Source organism: Trematosphaeria pertusa (genome assembly GCF_010094035.1).
Source record: "Trematosphaeria pertusa strain CBS 122368 unplaced genomic scaffold BU26scaffold_8, whole genome shotgun sequence".
Lineage (NCBI taxonomy): Eukaryota > Fungi > Ascomycota > Dothideomycetes > Pleosporales > Trematosphaeriaceae > Trematosphaeria > Trematosphaeria pertusa.
Genome location: NW_022987219.1, coordinates 1,474,476 through 1,491,282, shown reverse-complemented (window position 1 = coordinate 1,491,282; position 16,807 = coordinate 1,474,476). Strand labels below are relative to the sequence as shown.

Sequence of the window (16,807 nt, the reverse complement as noted above, 5' to 3'; positions counted from 1 at the left end):
TTATACTATATAAAGCTTATATATTAAGTTTTATTAGTATAGCTCTAATAGTTATAAAGTTAGAGAGGGGTAAGATTTTCTAGAAACTGTGCGCCGGGTGGGGACGTGCGCCAGCTGATGAAACACGGTATGAAAACCTAGCGATTAGACTTGATAATTTGATGACGAGCCAGATCGCTGCCTCAGCTGAATACGTGGTGTTGAGTATCAGGTATCGAAATCGGCTCTTGCGGGATAGCAAGACCAGACGGCGGCAAGTCATGATAGCAACTTGATTGAAGACGAGGCCTGTCCTCGAAGTAAACGCGCTCAAATACATTTCGTCTCATCATTATAGCGGGTTCACACTGAGGCTCTTTACGGTCTTCCTGATGCTCTCCCATCCCCGTCTTCTTCCTCGTCGTCGTCGTCGTCCTCTTCTTCATCTTCATCTTCATCCTCCGTCTCCTCCCCGAAGACTATTGAGCTTGCCTCCGACTTCTGCTTTCCGCTATCCTGCAGATATGCTGCTATGACTGTCGCTAGTTTCTCCAACGCGACAGTTTGACGGCCTTGTAGAGACCCGTCCTCCTCATTGCTCTCTGCCATCAAGTCGACCTCATTTCTCTTTGCAAGATCGATTTCTTCGAGAAGCTGCTTATCTATGCTTCCTCCCAGGATCGGCGTGGATTTGTCATTCTGCTCTTCAGCTTGTGCCTCCTGCTGCTTCTTCTTTTCGTTCTTCACTGCTGCCGCAGGTGACAGCACCGCACTTCTCGTCGCATCATCCAAGACTTGGCCCGGATATCGCCTTCTTTCCTTCTCCCAATCTAGACCCTCGTCGGCTAAAAAATTCTCCTTCTTTGGCTCCATGTCCCGCATAAAATCCATCTGCATGGGATCAAACTGACCGGGTACTATCGTGTACTGATTGAAGTCTCGCGACGACTTGAAGTTGTGGATGGTCCTGCTGAGCGTCGAGTATAGCTCTTTCGCCATCTGGTGAAGGTAGTCGAGGCTATACTTCTTGTCTTCTTTCTGTTGGTCGAAAAGATCGTTGAACGGATTGCCCTTGGGAATTCTTCCATCCTTGACGGCTTTGAACATCTGGTCCAGAAATTGTGCCACTTGTCCGTCGAGTTCAAGCATACGGTTTCTGCAGATAAGTTCTCCAGAACGTTCCGGTAAGCAAGCGCCGTGATCATCCGCTGCTGGACTATGACCTGTTTGTTGAGTTCCGATATCGTGTTGTGGAGATCGGCGGTGTATATGAATTGGCGGCTGATTTACTCTCTTAATATTTCCAAGCTCTTGAAAGGATCATCTCTATCCCCTTCCGGGCATCCTGCAACAAGGCAAAAGGACCAAATCATGTCAGTAGATGCTCTCCAAAGCTTATTGGAGTTAGCGGCCTTCCAAAGTGTGGGGCCGCGCACATCATCCCAGATAGCTGGGAGCTTCTCTGACACCAGAGTCCGCAGCGTCGGGTCATCGGATTGGATTCCGTCCCAGCACTGGAAAACGTCGCCTTTGCGCCACATATGCCGGTTATAGACGTTGCTATCCAGAGAATTCTTCAGGAAGGCGGTCATGGCTTCTTTGCAGAGCTGTCGATAGTCGATCAACCCGTGTTTGATGGCCACGAACAAGTATGCATCCCACGTTGCTTCCTCAAGCCAGGACCCGTAATCACGGCGAATCATGAATGACATCTTATCCACGGGTTCGACTCTGGTCATAATTAGACTATTTTCAAAATCTATTGGAGAACCTACCGGCTACCAAAGGCACGCCATTCCTCTCCAAATTCCTCATCCATCTTCCGGTTGTCCCCTTGCGACAGTTTGAGCCGTTCAGGTATTTGATTCTCACCCGTATTCATATCGGCCCCGAGATCATCGTTCTGCATCTCTGTATCCAGAGAAGCAGCTTCTTGTTCCACCGCATCTACTTCCCCGTCTGCACCAGAATCAGAAATCGTGCCTCGAGACTGCCGAACTGATTCAACAATTTTAGCCATTTCGTAGACGAAGGGAGCGAAAACTGAGCGCCGCACCAGGTTGGATCCCCAAACTTTGAGGAAGTGGAGTTTCGTGAAAATTTCGAGAACTGTCAGATTTCGTATTGAGTCGAGATGAAAAGTGCGAGCCGCTTCCTGTCTTTTTAATGGAGTAGCCATACCAGCAAGCCACTGGTGGTTTGCAACTAGCCTGTCCAACTCATTTCCAATGTGGTATTTCGCTAGTACAGGGAAAGCTCTCCCGGTGAAGTTTGTGGGGCGTCTGATTACAGCAAATAGAGAGCTCCAATATGTGCAATCAAACTCGTTGAAAAGAACATCGGAGGAAAGCTCCGCGAGGAATTCATCCTCCGCGTTTCTTTTCCCCTTGAGCCTGAGGCAGTGCAAAACTTGGGCGCTTATCAGTCGTTTGGGCCCCAAACCCGTAATATCGTATTGCGGAAAAGCAAGACCAAGACTTATCTTCCGAAAATCTTTCGTTCGTCGAGCGAAGGAGATGAACCTCCCTCAGGTTGACGTGGAGCGAAGACCGTTCGGTTGATTGGGTGAATGTTCCGGCACGTGACTCGGCGATATAAAGCTCCGACGATGGCGGGGTTGTGTCACCCCTCCAAAATTTTGAGCGCAGATGATCGCAGAGAACCAATCCAGCTTTATTTACTTTCAATTTCTCTTCAATCCGAAACGAGATTGACTCTCTTCTCAATGCCTCCTACAGCAATCTGTGATTGAGCGTCTCACAATGTCACAACCACAATACAACCTCACAGTCCTCATATCCGGCAATGGCTCAAACCTACAAGCCCTCATCGACGCCTGCGCTTCTTCCGCGCTCTCTAACACGCGCATCACGCATGTAATGTCCAAGTACGTCCGTTATCACCCTCTTCTCTCCTTGGCGGCTAAGTAATTGACTCCATGTAATAGCCGCAAAGCAGCCTACGGCCTCGAGCGCGCTGCGAAAGCCTCAATACCCACAACATACCATAACCTCCTCTCCTACAAGAAGAAGCATCCCCAAACCGAAGAAGGCACCGCAGCCGCCCGCACAGAGTACGATGCCGATCTCGCGAAGCTGATACTAGCGCTCGATCCACAACCTGATGTTATCGTCTGCGCGGGCTGGATGCACATTCTCACGCCCGAGTTTCTGAATCCGGTCGCGAATGCGGGAATCAAGGTCATAAATCTGCATCCTGCGTTACCTGGCGAATTTTCGGGGGCCGGTGCGATAGAGAGGGCGTGGGAAGCCGGGAGGAAAGAGGGTTTGAAGAGGACGGGCGTTATGATTCATGAGGTTATTGCGGAGGTGGATGCCGGAGATGCGATTGTCACGCAGGAGGTGGAATTGAAGGAAGGGGAGACACTGGACGAATTGGAGGAGAGGATACATAAGGTGGAGCACGGGCTCATCGTTGAGGGTACGAGGAGGACGTTGGAAAAGATCAAGAAATGAAGAGACGGGGGTCAAAACGAACCTTAGGACGATCGGATGTGAAAAAAGGGGAGGAACGGCTAGATGTCGCCCGTTATGCGTCCCATTCAATGCCTCCTAGCTACGTTTCGAATACTGCTCGGGATTGGACTGAGACAGGATCACAGAAGGCAATAGAGGAGAGCTGCGGAGAAGCGAAGAAGAGGGCACAACTGGGGGAGAGTGATAAAGCACCCTGGCGCTATCTTCTGTGCATGATACTATCCTTCGATAATGTTCGAGAAGAAATGCAGCCCAGCTTCTTCCCACAGTCCGGACCCTGGATCCGAAAGCCAGGGTTCAGGGGTCGGAGACTCCTGATCTTCAGGTATCATGTGTTGCCATCACGACGATGGAGCAGCCGAGTAGCAACCGCTTGAGGCGAGAAGACCAGATGGAATCTACCACTTTATTTACAGCATCACGGCCAACCCCTCGTCTGATTTCCCCTTCTTCTACCCTGCCGGCTGTATAACCTTGTCAAGCAGCGAGTTAGACTTATTTTCTATGTAACGTTCCATCATCTGGTCTTCCTCTTAGATCTTCTCTAACGCCTTTGATTGCTTTCAGATAGTCTGATTCCAACATTTTCCATGTCTCTTCTAACCCCATCTTCTAATCTCGAATCCGGCTCGTTTCAGTACCTGGCTCAATTTTCAATGGGCGATCAGCGGGTTGGGTGGGAGTCGGGACGTTCGTTGACGAGACGGGGGAGGAGGAAAGGTTCATGTGCAAGTCTGAGATCCGAAGGGAAAATTAGGGGCGTGGGAATAAAGTGGACTGACAAGCAGCAGCGGGTATCTGCCGGAACGCTCTTTGATGTGAGATTGGCGACGTTCAGCGTTCGCGATTAAGGAGTTTGCTTCCGTTCTCAGAAATATGAGCCATGTTCTGTGCAAGGTTTTGGTATCCCGAGATCTTCGCCACATTCCGCCTTCTTCGATCACCTCCCCGACGGAAGATAGAAGAAGGATACTTGGCTTCAATAGCCGATGCTTTGTTTGTGTGCACCACCTCTCGTATTCCCCCGCCGTCATTTCGTTTGATGACGTTGTGCTACATCATGTTTCTCATATCCTTGAAGCACACCGCTCCATGCTTCTCTGCAAAATTTCATTTCCGCTATCTCGCTTGCACTCCTATATGCCTTGACCGTCATCACTCTGATAACGCTACGAGACCGATATCGGCTCTACCTACAGCTTCTCCGGCATAAACCGTGAACTGTGATTCCACCCCAGACCCAACCACTCCTCTCGCACCTTCCTTTCTCCAATTCTTATCCTTCGAATTTCTTCCCAGGACCATAATCGCTACCATGCGTTTCTCGACTGTTTTCCCCATCCTGGCATCCGGCACCAGCATCCTGGCCGCAGCTATCGCTCCGTCCCAATCCAACACCTGCTTCGACATGAACAAGGGAACCTGCCTCGGCCACAACGCCAATGCCACCGCGGCTCTCGTCGCTATCACCAACGCCTGCGCAAAAGTCTCCGCATGCACGCCGGGCCAGACGGGCCATAGACGTACGACTGTCACCGGTATCTCTTCGTGCCCTCTAGCGTGCTGTCTTCCCTCACCGCTAACTCGCTGTCAGGCATCGTCAAAGGCTTCCCGTACACCGCGACTCTCTACGTGGGCGATCAGTGTGGTGGAGTGGCCACCTGGAGCCAGGATGCATGCGTCGGACTGTTCAAGGACTTCGTTGATACAAGGTGCGAGGCGCAGTACCCGGCCGGCGATGACTTGTTCGAACGTAAGTACTGCGATGTCGGTAGTGAGATGGGGGATGCTGATATGCGCAGTCGGGTATCAGCGCGCGACGTGCGATCAGAGCTTCGTGTCCTTCAACTTTGGAGGTTAGACGTAATCAATCACTGGTCGGGGCTTTGCTAGAGCCAGAAGGAGTATAAGTGATCGGGAGATGAGGCATCGGCTGATGGCTTCTTCTAGTTTCCTTTCATGAGGAGTCTTGACCATCAGATGACGGAGGCAAGGCTGGTAAAATAGGCTTCAAAGATCAACACTATATCGCATGAGATTGTTACCTCTTCTCACTTCTACTAATCCTTTATTCTCTGACCTTTTGAGCACCCAATTCCCTCGCCTCTGCATAGGGTTTCACACTCTTATCTATATATATGACATCAGCATTTGAACACGCATTCTCTCTTTCACTGAGACCGATCTTTTCTACTACTTCTGCCCTTGCTTCACGCAGTCTCCGACTACAACACTCCTCCAAACCCCTCATCAACTCCTCGTCTCGTCCAGCTCTCCTCTAAAGCACATCTCGCCCTCATCCAACCACTAACAACACCATCTACCTCCACGCACTCACCATGCATCTCCTCACTACCAACATCCTGGTCTTGGCCGGTTGCATCCTCACCCCATTTCTCGCCGCCGCCCTCCCAAACCCCAGAATCCCCTCTACCTGCGACTGGTATCTCCTCCTCTCCCCTCACGCCCAACATCAACACTAACGCTCACTAGGGCTATCCACTGCGACGACAAAATCCCCCTCCACGACGCCCAAACCGCCATCCACAACGCCTGCCAAGCAGCCCAATACTGCCACCCGGGCGTCCCGTCCCCCGCGGGCAACATCACCGGCAAGGGTTCCAGCACCGAGGCTAAGATCTGGCTCGGCAGTGAGTGTGGCGGCGAAGAAGTGTTCAGTATTGAGAAGTGCGAGGACTTCTTCGGCGGAATTCAAGGCGAGTGTGGAGTTGGGGGTGCGGTAGCGGGTGGCTGGGCGAGGGCAGAGTGCGATAGCTCGCTTGTGTGGATCAACTTCGAGGGCGTGTAAGTGTGATGAATTCTTTGGTGCGAGTTTGGTTGGAGACTGATGTAGTGCGCAGGGATGGATGTCCGGATGGGCACGATGCGGAGGACTCGAGCTGCTGGGAGTAAGATTACTAGAGCGATGCCCGTCTCCAAGGCAGCTTTACTGCTCTTGCTGAGCTGAGCTGTCACTTCCTACATATGAAGCCGCAAAAAGTTTCCAGAACCCGCTAGGATGGATTGGTCGAAATGTAGTCGGTAGATTTCCGAGAGGAACGAAGGAAGGACGCTCATATGCACGTGGACTCCGCCGCCCGTCACTCCCTGCATGATGGGAGCTGATAAGCCGCAGATATCATCAAATCAATCTTGCTTCCTGCTCTTGAGCATCCCCGGCTGTTCCACACGCTCGAGGGATGTAGTCCGCGACCTCAGTATTACCATGCCTAGAGTGCTTCGAGGGGCCTTAAGTATACGGACCGTTGGATAGCGATTTTGGACCGTATTGCTTTGTGTACTCTAACTGGTTACGACTTTTCTAAGCGGAAGTAGCTACCTGCGAATGATGCTCGGGAAGGCTGCCGCTCTGGTATTGCGAACCGATGGATATAATTCATCAAAGGATGAGATAAAGAGTTTTATACTACTAAGCAGCCCGGCGCCTTGAATGGGTCTTGGAGGTTGCGCGCAATGCGCTGTTCGTGCTGCTGCACCACATTATTGAATTGAACTCCCACGTGGAGGCCATGACGGAATAAACCGAAAGTTAACAGGGCACTAAACACCATTAGCATCTCTCTGAAGATAGTTGTACTGCGGAGTATCGTAAACGTACTTCAACTTCGTCTTGCCATGGTGGTAAGGAGACATGGTATTCCTTCGACTCCGGCGCCTCAAACTAGCTTAATCGTCTCTCTCTTCCCCAGTCGTTCCCAGAGCTCCCAAGTCCCATAAAAAAGCCCCGTGAGCCTATAGTGAGGCAAAATACCATTCTGCCCCTCACCTTCCTGTAGAAACGAATTGTGTCCAAGCCCAAGCCTCCTGAACCTATCACCCTCGTCTAGTCTCTCCACAACCAGGCCTTCGAATTCCTCATGACGCTGAGGGTCTACGGTCGCGAATATGAACCACAAATCTCTCCTTGCGTAAGAGCCGGTGCCAGCTTCCCAATCGTGGCGCCAGTCGCGCTTGAAGTGAGCGCTGGAAGGACCAACTTCTAAGAGAAAGAGAGGGACGTCTGGAATAGACGACGAATTGACCTTATCTCGGCGGTATATGACGGCGCTCGGATCACGACAATATTCAAGGGGGACGAGCAGGCTCTCCAGTGTAATAGTTCCCCTACCAGGGCCGAAAGGGTTCGACGTGCTGAGGGAAAAGTCGAGCGCTTCGATATTCCAGAGTCGGCCGTGCTCTACTGTATGATGCCAATTGTACTTGGACACCGGCTCCGAGGCGTTCTCTTCAGTCCTTGTGTTGTTCAGTGTTTCTTGCGAGTCTCCGTTGTCTTGATCGCGATTGTTATCCTCCGCAATTCTCGGGATGAAGACAGGCCCCGAAACACTCGCCCAAGACCAACTGGGTGCGTAATCCGGGGCAAGTCCTTCAGGGGTCTCCTTAGGCGACTCAAGACCCGAGACGTCCATCAACCATAGCAGTTGCTTATGCAAGCTCCTCGTCTCCCACATTCCGCATAAGTACCTTACGCCCAAACGCTGCAAGAATTGCTCTGCGAGTCCCGAGATAGCAGATAGCCGATCCGAGAGCTTTGTCAATTGCCGTCTCATGAAAACCCACACTAGCTCGGACCATGCATCAACCCATCCGGACTGGCTGAGAGGCACCACATCCAGAAATGAAAGCTTACAGAGTAATGTTGACAGAGCGTTCACCTCTCCAGGGTAGCTGTCCATGAGATCGGGTACAGGATCAGGATGGCATTCGCAAGCTGTTTCACACGAACAGCTCCAACACAGTTCCGTGCTTTTGAACCACAGCACCCGCGGCGATAAGATCACTTCCTGCAGTGTCCATCCTCGGTCATGCAGCGCGTTTTTCCGTAAGGTATGGGAATCCGGCCACTCGCCGTCACTCAATGCACCTGGCAATGCGTGATAACGTTTCCGTGCGTAGATGGAGCGCTCGCGGTTACCCAGCTTAAAGAGTCGTCTACCGGGCCCGGCCGTACAGAGACCGCTGTCACTGCCAGGGGAATCTACTGCTGCGAAAGTGACTGTAGAATTCGAGTAGATCGAGCACATTTTCGCAGATTCGCATTCCCAATCCATCAGAGAATCCTGGATTATGCACAGGCTGTCCACCCAGAGAAACCTGAGCCCCATGCCGCGTGCTATCAAGACAGCATCCCTGATGGTGCTCGGAAGCTCCTCGATACTAAATCCCTTTTTGCGATCTTCCAAAGTGGCGAGTGTCGTAGTGAATGTTCTGGTTTTGCCCCAGCAGTAGCTCAAGCACGCGTAAACACCCGTTTCATCAGGGTCTGCTTCGTAGATGCACGGATCGTCCGAGGTATCGCCCACCGCAATGATTCTTTTTGGCAGTCTCTGTAATGTTGCAGGACAGCGTGTGGAATGCGTAGATATGCAGTGATCAAGCCAGCCTTTGGCTTGCCTGGCGAAGTCCACTGGTGATGGCGCGACTGATACGTGTGTTGCAATAGGAAGCTGTGGCCACCATTTCGAAGTGTCCTCTGCGCATCGGTCAGCTCCAGTACGAGTTGTAAAACTTTAATGTGGGTACTGTGGGACTTACGATTATCGGTATATAGCTCGAATTTCATGAAATCGACGTATTCTGTATCCAGAAGCCCCTCCTTCCTAGCAAACTTCACTCTCACATATAAGAGCGGTGAAGGGCTTCCGTACGGCCTGAGCCCAACCCCGAGGGCACGCTTTTCTGGCTTCTCGAAAGTCATGAACTTGGTGACTGCTTCGTGAATGACGAGGCACCGGGGGCAGGCTGCCTGGGCCGAAGCTAGGATTTCCATGAATGGTACCATCTTGTAGCCGGGCCATCCCGTACTATCGAGTTTCTTACAGCCGCTACAGGAAAGTTCCATCTTGTTGCGGTGATAGTAGTTGAGGTGCTTCACGCTCGGGTAATCACAGATGAGCGGGAGCCGAACGCCGCAATCGTGCAGCTGAAACCGAACCGCCAACTTCGAAACTGGCGGCTAGCTGACACAATATCGGAGAGTCCCTGTCCAATACCTTTCTGTTCAACATCTTTGGCGCCAAGGTGGTACTGAAGAATGGCGACGGCTTTCCTCGTCAGTCACGCGCTATCAATTTTGTTGTGTCCACGAGTGTCTCACGAGGTAGTGAGACTGCAGCACCGTTTGCATCTTAATCGACTAAAGTGTACACTCTAGCTGCATAAAAGACGGGCACATAGTGTATACATTGCATACTGGAAGTGGAGGTGAAGGTGGAGGGGGTGCCTGAATGAGTGTTTGGCGACCTTACCCTTGCAATGACCTCCTCTTGCGCTAACCCCAAACAGCTAAACAAGCGACCCCTCCCAGCACAACCGCTAATCCCACATTCCCACTTCGACGTTCCCACACCCCGACCGCACAACCAAAACGCCACCATGGGCCGCGTGCGCACGAAAACCGTCAAGAAGTCCTCCAAGGTGATCATCGAGCGCTACTACCCGAAGCTCTCCCTTGACTTCGAGACCAACAAGCGCATCTGCGATGAAGTAGCCATCATCTCGTCGAAGCGCCTGCGCAACAAGATCGCCGGATACACCACGCATCTGTACGGCTCCCAAATACCCAGTCTAGTACCTACACCACAATTTCCAGGAAAGACGTGAAAGGGGGAGAGAAGAGGTGTTAGATTGAGGATGAGACAACAGGCTGATACACCGGAACAGGATGAAGCGTATCCAGCGCGGCCCCGTGCGCGGCATCTCGTTCAAGCTGCAGGAAGAAGAGCGTGAGCGCAAGGATCAATACGTCCCTGAGATTTCCGCGCTGGATTTCAGCCAGAACAGCGAGACTGGCCAGCTGGATGTGGACCAGGAGACTAAGGACCTGCTCAAGAGCATTGGCGTACGTCTTCCTGCCTACTTCTCCGCCCGGAATGTATGTATGCTGATATCGGGGCAGTTCGATTCCATTCCTGTCAATGTCGTTGCCGTGTCCGCGCAGCAAGTCGTCGAGCGTCCTCGCCGCTTTGGCGACCGGAGACCGGGTCAGTAGATGGGTGGATACAATGGGCTGATGATGGCATCCGGATGAGGTGGGGGTCAAATAGCCCAAGGGCAATGCTTTGGCTTATAAGGCTCACGGTTATGCATTCATGGCAGGGCAATGGCGTTCATAATCTCATGGGACAAGGCCTGGTGATTACTGTCCAATATACCCAGCAAATGACAAAATTCAAGATACCCACATGGCGGCCTAGTTCGGTGAAGCTTTAGACTGGCCATGAATGAAAGAATGGTTAGAAAGCACAGAACCTTTCCCGATCTTCTACAGACCTGTGACATCACTCTAGCCACGAAGCATCGTTCTACTAGTACATACCTAATACCAGTCATGCATCCAATAGGGGGGACCAAGAAAACACCTGCAAGAGACCAAGAAGCGTAGCACCTTACTGCCCTGACATTGATCAAAATGCTAGACTAAGGCGTAGATTATCAGAAAAATGTTCCAAGAGATAAGACAAACTTTCCCGATAAACCGGCCCTACCCAGACCTAGCCGATAAAGACTCCGATTCACTTTTCCGACCCTGTAACTCGACTAAAAGTAAACCAGTGCCTAGATGTCTAGCATAAGATAAATGGATAGGCAACTCCGAAAACGTCCTTCCCATACACACAAACGGCAAAGTACAACCAGGTCCTAGAACTAAGGCCATGGACCCTGCACGATTCCGCCAGCATGCCTCCGAGGTGCTGAACGCCCTTAGGCCGCAGCGGGCTCAGCAGCCGGGGTCTCGGTGGTGGTGGTAGTAGCGCCCTCAGCCGGAACAGCGGCGGTGGTGGTGGCTTCCTCGCCCTCTGCGGGAGCATCGGGGTGGTCATCCTCCTTGCCGGGGGAGTCGATCGCGACCTTAACAGCGATCTCACGACCCTCGATCTCCTTTCCGTTCATTTCGGCACAGGCCTTCTGCTGGAGCTCCTCGGAGCCGAGCGTGACGAAGCCGAAACCACGGCCCTTGCGAGGCTCGCCGCGGGCCTGGAGCTTCTTGACCATGAAGCGAGGAATGGGGCGAAGGGCGATCTTAGCGTTGACGGGCGAGTAGTCTTTGAAGATCTCCATGAGCTGCGTCAGATGTTAGCAAATCCCATCACACAGCACTTCAAGAGCAATGCAGCCTTCACATACCTTGTCTTCCTTCAAGTCATAGGGCAGGTTGGCAACCATGACCTTAGTCTTGGAGGGGACACCGTCCTCAGGTGGACCACGCTGCTTGCGCTCACGGGGAGGAGCAGGCTTCTTGGCGTCGGTGCCCTTGTCAGCTGTAAGCGCTTCGTTCGTCGTCTCGGTGAGTGGAATGACTTGGCCCGGTACATTTGTTGGAGCGCTGTCGGCAGGGGCAGCGTCGACGAATTCAACTTGTTCGGCACCCTCGGCACCGTCGGCCTTCTGGCGCACCACTGTCAGCGAGCGACCTTTATCGGATGTATGCATTCAAGACTTACGCGACCACCACGTCCAGCACGACCGCCACGGCCACGACCGCGGCCACGTCCCCGGGTGGAAGCACGGCGACGGTGCTCAGTACCGCTAGCACCCTCCGCGCCGCTACCAGAGCCCTCAGCGTGAGCCTCCGGAGTGCGGGCAAGCTGGATCGAGACCTTGCGCTCGAGAATAGCCTTTCCGTTCAGCTCGGCGATGGCGCGCTCAGCCTCGGTAGGCGTCGAGAGCGCAACGAAGGCATATCCGACTGGGCGAGAGGTGCGCGGGTTGGTGGGAATGGTGACGGACTCGCTGTGGGATAGATGTTAGCCGTGAACGACGCAGGCACGCAGAAAGCCGACACTTACACAAGGTAGTCCTTGAAGAAGTCCTTCAACTCCCCCTCGGTGGTCGCGTACGCGAGGTTCCCGATATAGAGTCGCCTACCCTCGGCGGCGCTGGCAAGGACAGCCTCGTTCTCGGCTGCCGCAGGCTGAGCACCGGTGGTCTCGGTGGTGTTGTCGAGGGAGGTAGTGGCCATCTGGGCGGTAACACTGTCGACAGCGGCGGACATTTTTGTTGAAGTTTTGGAGATTGATGACACGAAAGTATCGAACCGTGCAGTAAAGTTGAGGAAACTTTGGAGTCCTGGTAAACCTAAATTAAAGGTCGACCGTGAACAGTTGGTTGCTTGAGGTGATGGAGATTGTCGAACCGCCGGGAAGGTGGAACTAAATTGACGAGGGGGGTGTGGATGGGTAGCTACGAGCCCGGGACGTGAGAGAGGAGCGTTGAGTTGATGAGTGCTGGTGGTCTGCTTGAGATTGTCTTGGGGGAGAAAAGGAGCAGGCGCTGAAGCTTCAAATATTTTGAGGACCGCCCGCGCGGGCCTTCCGCACTAGGCCGCATCGGGAAGGGCAAGCGGGTTTTTCGCGGGCAAGAAAGGGCGCCCTGGACGGTGAAATTACTCTGGCAGGCAGCAGCCGCAGAAAGGGGGAGCGGCGTGACACTGTATCTACAGACACCCCGGCGACGGCAGAAGCACTGAGCCTCACTTTGCGCGCCTGGGGCCTTCACCCTGGCTACCCGAAAGGGGTTGACGAGATTATATAAGCGACGCCACAGATCTGCCCTGGCGCCACTGCACGCTTCCACGGCAATGACGACGCCGCTACACTCTGGCTGGCGCGTTCCGAGCCGCTAGAGAGCCTCGACGATGGAGAACAGTCAGCGCGCTGGTATACCATGCCCAACGAGCGCGCCGATTTTCGGACGTGCTGTGGCGTGAGGCCTTCTCTTACCTAGGTAGACTAGACTAGCACGTTTGTATGGTGATTGTACCTCCATTCTGCTCAGACACAAACACCGGCGATGACAAGCACGCTGCAGGCGCGGCGAGCCCTTGTCCTGTATGGTTCCGAAACAGGAAATGCCCAGGACGTCGCGGAAGAGCTAGGAAAGATCGCAGAACGGCTGCGTTTCGACACAGAAGTTGCCGAGCTGAATGCTATCAGTCTCGTATGTCAGGCACAGAATGCATACTGCTCTTGCAGGCTACACTGCTAACTTCTCTCCCAGAAGCAGCTAGTGCGGAACTCGGTCGTCCTGATTGCCATATCTACGACCGGTCAAGGGGATTTGCCTGCCAACAGCCAGACTTTCTGGAAAGCACTCCGTAGCGCCCGTCTTCGGCCGGGATGTCTGCAACAGGTGAAGTTTGCCTCCTTCGGGCTCGGGGATACTTCATATCCAAAGTAAGTCTGCCCTCTACTTATCGAAGCCCTGTCTGACCCAAGTAAAGGTTCAACTGGGCGCATCGGAAGCTCTATAACCGCCTCATCCAGCTTGGGGCACAGCCGATATGCGATCGAGGAGAATCTGACGAGCAGCACCCAGAGGGGTACGTCCCTGAGTTCTTCAAACACTTGTTCTCCCTGCCGTGATCTCTCGTTTGTCTGCTACCTCAATGCTCCCTCTCACGTTACTACTGTTCCTTCGCCAGCTTTTCTAATTCTGCTTGTGAATTTCCTCTGACTTTATGTTCGCTATATAGCATCGATGGCTCTTTCCTTCCGTGGTCAACAAACCTCCGTCAACGCCTTCTCCAAGAATATCCACTACCCGACAGCCTCGAGCCGATACCGGATGATGTTCTGCTAGATCCGAAGTGGCTGCTTGACTTTGCGGATGAAGCCCAACCACCGCATCAAGACATCAATCAAAACGCCTTCCCTTCTTCGACTGTAAATGAGGAGATACCGGATGTTGCACCCAACGACCTCCTGGACATACCGGGCGGTCTCGTCGCGAAAGTCGTCTCCAATCAAAGGATCACTCCAACGTCGCACTGGCAAGATGTCCGACATCTCACCCTCAAGCTCGCTGGCACACACCCCTACAACCCTGGCGACGTCCTAACCATCTATCCGAAAAACTTTCCCTCGGACGTCATCCAATTCCTCGCGCTTATGAACTGGACCTCTATCGCTGATATCCCGCTCCACTTCGTTCCTTCCTTCCCGAGCACCTCTCCGCCCTCGCGCCTCCCTATCACCTCCATGTCCCCGAGTTCTACCATAACCCTTCGAACGCTCTTGACGAACCATCTCGACATTATGTCCATCCCCCGCCGCTCCTTCTTCGCCCATCTCGCGCACTTCACCACTGATCCCTTCCAGCGCGACCGCCTCCTCGAATTCACAAACCCAGAGTACATCGACGAACTGTACGACTACACGACACGCCCACGCCGCAGCATCCTCGAGGTACTTCAGGAATTCGAGACTGTCAAAATACCTTGGCAGCGCGTATGCAGCGTCATCCCTACCATTCGCGGGCGCCAGTTTAGCATTGCGAGTGCGATGAGGCCGGAAGAGGACGGGACGAAGGTGGAGCTGCTGATTGCGATTGTGAAGTATAAGACGGTGATTAAGAGGATTAGGCAGGGCGTGTGTACACGCTACGTTGCATTGCTCAAACCAGGTCAGGATATCACGGTTACGCTTGCAAAAGGAGGTCTGGGCGTTACGAAGGCAGAGACTGCGAAACCGGTCGTCATGGTCGGGCCTGGAACGGGCGTCGCGCCAATGCGGGCGCTCATTTATCAGCGGAAGTACTGGCGTGAAGAAGACCAGAGTACCAGCACAAACGAGGCGTGCGCAAAAGACATCCTCTTCTTCGGCTGCCGCAACGCGCATTCAGACTACTTCTTTAAAGATGAGTGGGAACAGCTAAAGAAGGAGGGCGTACCCCTCGACGTCCTCGCCGCTTTCTCCAGAGACCAGGTGAGTCCCACCCACGTGCTCCTTCCGAATATCTTCCCCTGACCGTATTTCACTGCAGAGGCAGAAAGTCTATGTCCAGGATCTCGTCCGCCAGCAAAGTGTATCCGTCTACGATGCGCTTGCCAAGAGAGGAGGCATCGTATATATCTGTGGCTCCTCGGGTAAGATGCCGCAAGCTGTGCGCGAGGCCTTGATTGAAGCGTTCCAGACGCATGGGAGCTTGAGTCGAGAAGACGCCGAGGCGTACTTGGTGGATATGGAGAAGACCGGGAGGTATAAGCAGGAGACGTGGTAGATGCGGCACCCGGAATTCTCCTGTGTCGCAGGAAAAATACCACTGGTGATGGTGCACAGAACCACGCTGCGTAGCTGGCATCCAATCTACTTTTTGCAATCATGTATTGCTCTTTCAAAATCTATCCCAAGCCAGTACATATATACAAGTCGCACCTGGCCTCCTCTTGTACCCTCTTACAAAGCACCCAGCTCCTTCAACTTGCTAATCATGCCATCCACATCCTCAACCTTGACGCCACCCTTCCGTGGAGGCGGTTCCGTCACCTTAATCGTCTTTAACCTTGGCGCCGCATCTAGCTCATAGTCCTTCAACGTCTTCTTCTCGAGTGGCTTCTTCTTCGCCTTCATAATATTCGGCAGGCTCGCATACCGCGGCTCATTCAACCGCAAATCCGTCGTAATAATCATGGGCAGCTTCGCCCTGACCGTCTCAACACCGCCATCTACCTCCTTCGTCACAGTCACCGTCTCACCCTCAACCTGCACCTTACTCGCTTGCGTGGCTTGCGGCCAGTTCAGCAGCCCCGCCAGCATCTGCCCTGTCTGTGCCGCGTCGTCATCGATACTCTGCTTCCCCAGTATCACCAGATTGCTCTTCTGCTCGTCCACGACTTTCTTCAGCAGCTTCGCCACGCCCAGCGGCTCTAATTGCGGGTCCTTGTCCTCGACGACAACGTGGATGCCGCGGTCGGCGCCCATGGCCATGGCGGTGCGCAGGATGTCTTGCGATTTGGGGGGGCCGGCGGAGAAGGCGACGATTTCGGAGACGGGGACTTTGCGCTCGCGGAGGCGGACGGCTTCTTCGATGGAGAGCTCGTCGAAGGGGTTCATCGAGTGTTTGACATTTGCGGTTTCGACGGCCGTTTGGGCGCGGTTGACGCGGGGCTTGACCTATGGTGGGTTCGCGTTAGCTGGCTATATATGAGGAAATTGTGTGGTGGAGATTCCATTGTGGATTGTTGCCATTTGGCCGGAGTGATGGGGCTTTGAAGGCTACAATGGAGTGCTAAACAGGATGGTGGGAGTGCAGTACCGCATAGTCAATGACCCGCTTGATGGGCACTAATATCCTCAAACCAGACATCGCGAAACTCTTGCTCCGCCTACGCTGCCCTACTGAGTGTGGAGGAGAAGAATCGGAGGAATTGGAGCGGAGGAGCAAGCGTGGGATGGCGGCCGGATCGGAGCTTGACGTCCAGGATCAGATGCGTGAGCCGAGGAAGCTTTGGCCTGCCGTTGTTTTCCGGTTACTTTAGCGATGATTACATAATACATCCACCCCGCTTCTCTGCTTTCGGTTTGGTGCTG

At 53.4% G+C, this 16,807-nt stretch overlaps 10 protein-coding genes across 10 annotated transcripts; 4 read left to right on the top strand and 6 right to left on the bottom strand.

The window, feature by feature from the left end:
* Positions 1-338: 338 nt before the first annotated feature.
* On the bottom strand, positions 339-1,164 carry BU26DRAFT_520057 (uncharacterized protein). The gene has a single exon (XM_033829218.1). The coding sequence runs from the start codon at positions 1,126-1,128 to the stop codon at positions 358-360; it is 771 nt and encodes a 256-aa protein (XP_033683368.1). The 5' UTR covers positions 1,129-1,164; the 3' UTR covers positions 339-357.
* Positions 1,165-1,194: 30 nt separating this feature from the next.
* BU26DRAFT_332165 (uncharacterized protein) lies at positions 1,195-1,829 on the bottom strand. The gene is made up of 2 exons (XM_033822197.1): positions 1,755-1,829; positions 1,195-1,710 (listed from the first exon to the last, which is right to left on the bottom strand). Exons 1-2 carry the CDS (start codon positions 1,796-1,798, stop codon positions 1,266-1,268), a joined length of 489 nt encoding a protein of 162 aa, XP_033683367.1. The 5' UTR covers positions 1,799-1,829; the 3' UTR covers positions 1,195-1,265.
* Positions 1,830-2,741: 912 nt separating this feature from the next.
* BU26DRAFT_531680 (phosphoribosylglycinamide formyltransferase) lies at positions 2,742-3,455 on the top strand (the record flags this gene model as incomplete). The annotated part of the gene is made up of 2 exons (XM_033831048.1): positions 2,742-2,866; positions 2,927-3,455. 2 exons carry the CDS (start codon positions 2,742-2,744, stop codon positions 3,453-3,455), a joined length of 654 nt encoding a protein of 217 aa, XP_033683366.1.
* Positions 3,456-4,791: 1,336 nt separating this feature from the next.
* Positions 4,792-5,337, top strand: BU26DRAFT_565764 (uncharacterized protein; the record flags this gene model as incomplete). Its single annotated transcript, XM_033833431.1, has 3 exons — positions 4,792-5,014; positions 5,071-5,229; positions 5,279-5,337. The coding sequence occupies 3 exons, from the start codon at positions 4,792-4,794 to the stop codon at positions 5,335-5,337; spliced, it is 441 nt and encodes a 146-aa protein (XP_033683365.1).
* A 1,410-nt stretch (positions 5,338-6,747) lies between these two features.
* Positions 6,748-9,382, bottom strand: BU26DRAFT_520055 (HET-domain-containing protein). The gene is made up of 3 exons (XM_033829217.1): positions 9,033-9,382; positions 7,096-8,970; positions 6,748-7,037 (listed from the first exon to the last, which is right to left on the bottom strand). The coding sequence occupies exons 1-2, from the start codon at positions 9,337-9,339 to the stop codon at positions 7,154-7,156; spliced, it is 2,124 nt and encodes a 707-aa protein (XP_033683364.1). The 5' UTR covers positions 9,340-9,382; the 3' UTR covers positions 6,748-7,037; positions 7,096-7,153.
* A 490-nt stretch (positions 9,383-9,872) lies between these two features.
* Positions 9,873-10,516, top strand: BU26DRAFT_458613 (ribosomal protein S17e; the record flags this gene model as incomplete). Its single annotated transcript, XM_033824986.1, has 3 exons — positions 9,873-10,042; positions 10,161-10,338; positions 10,396-10,516. The coding sequence occupies 3 exons, from the start codon at positions 9,873-9,875 to the stop codon at positions 10,486-10,488; spliced, it is 441 nt and encodes a 146-aa protein (XP_033683363.1). The 3' UTR covers positions 10,489-10,516.
* A 21-nt stretch (positions 10,517-10,537) lies between these two features.
* BU26DRAFT_332070 (uncharacterized protein) lies at positions 10,538-11,015 on the bottom strand. Its single transcript, XM_033822195.1, has one exon. The coding sequence runs from the start codon at positions 10,827-10,829 to the stop codon at positions 10,587-10,589; it is 243 nt and encodes an 80-aa protein (XP_033683362.1). The 5' UTR covers positions 10,830-11,015; the 3' UTR covers positions 10,538-10,586.
* Positions 10,956-12,635, bottom strand: BU26DRAFT_332055 (RNA-binding domain-containing protein). Its single transcript, XM_033822194.1, has 4 exons — positions 12,287-12,635; positions 11,942-12,230; positions 11,625-11,885; positions 10,956-11,561 (listed from the first exon to the last, which is right to left on the bottom strand). Exons 1-4 carry the CDS (start codon positions 12,490-12,492, stop codon positions 11,202-11,204), a joined length of 1,116 nt encoding a protein of 371 aa, XP_033683361.1. The 5' UTR covers positions 12,493-12,635; the 3' UTR covers positions 10,956-11,201.
* A 449-nt stretch (positions 12,636-13,084) lies between these two features.
* BU26DRAFT_520053 (NADPH dependent diflavin oxidoreductase-like protein 1) lies at positions 13,085-15,622 on the top strand. The gene is made up of 5 exons (XM_033829216.1): positions 13,085-13,436; positions 13,497-13,672; positions 13,720-13,818; positions 13,972-15,202; positions 15,261-15,622. Exons 1-5 carry the CDS (start codon positions 13,290-13,292, stop codon positions 15,495-15,497), a joined length of 1,890 nt encoding a protein of 629 aa, XP_033683360.1. The 5' UTR covers positions 13,085-13,289; the 3' UTR covers positions 15,498-15,622.
* BU26DRAFT_520052 (electron transfer flavo protein beta subunit) lies at positions 15,359-16,720 on the bottom strand. Its single transcript, XM_033829215.1, has 2 exons — positions 16,533-16,720; positions 15,359-16,390 (listed from the first exon to the last, which is right to left on the bottom strand). The coding sequence occupies exons 1-2, from the start codon at positions 16,581-16,583 to the stop codon at positions 15,674-15,676; spliced, it is 768 nt and encodes a 255-aa protein (XP_033683359.1). The 5' UTR covers positions 16,584-16,720; the 3' UTR covers positions 15,359-15,673.
* Positions 16,721-16,807: the final 87 nt, after the last annotated feature.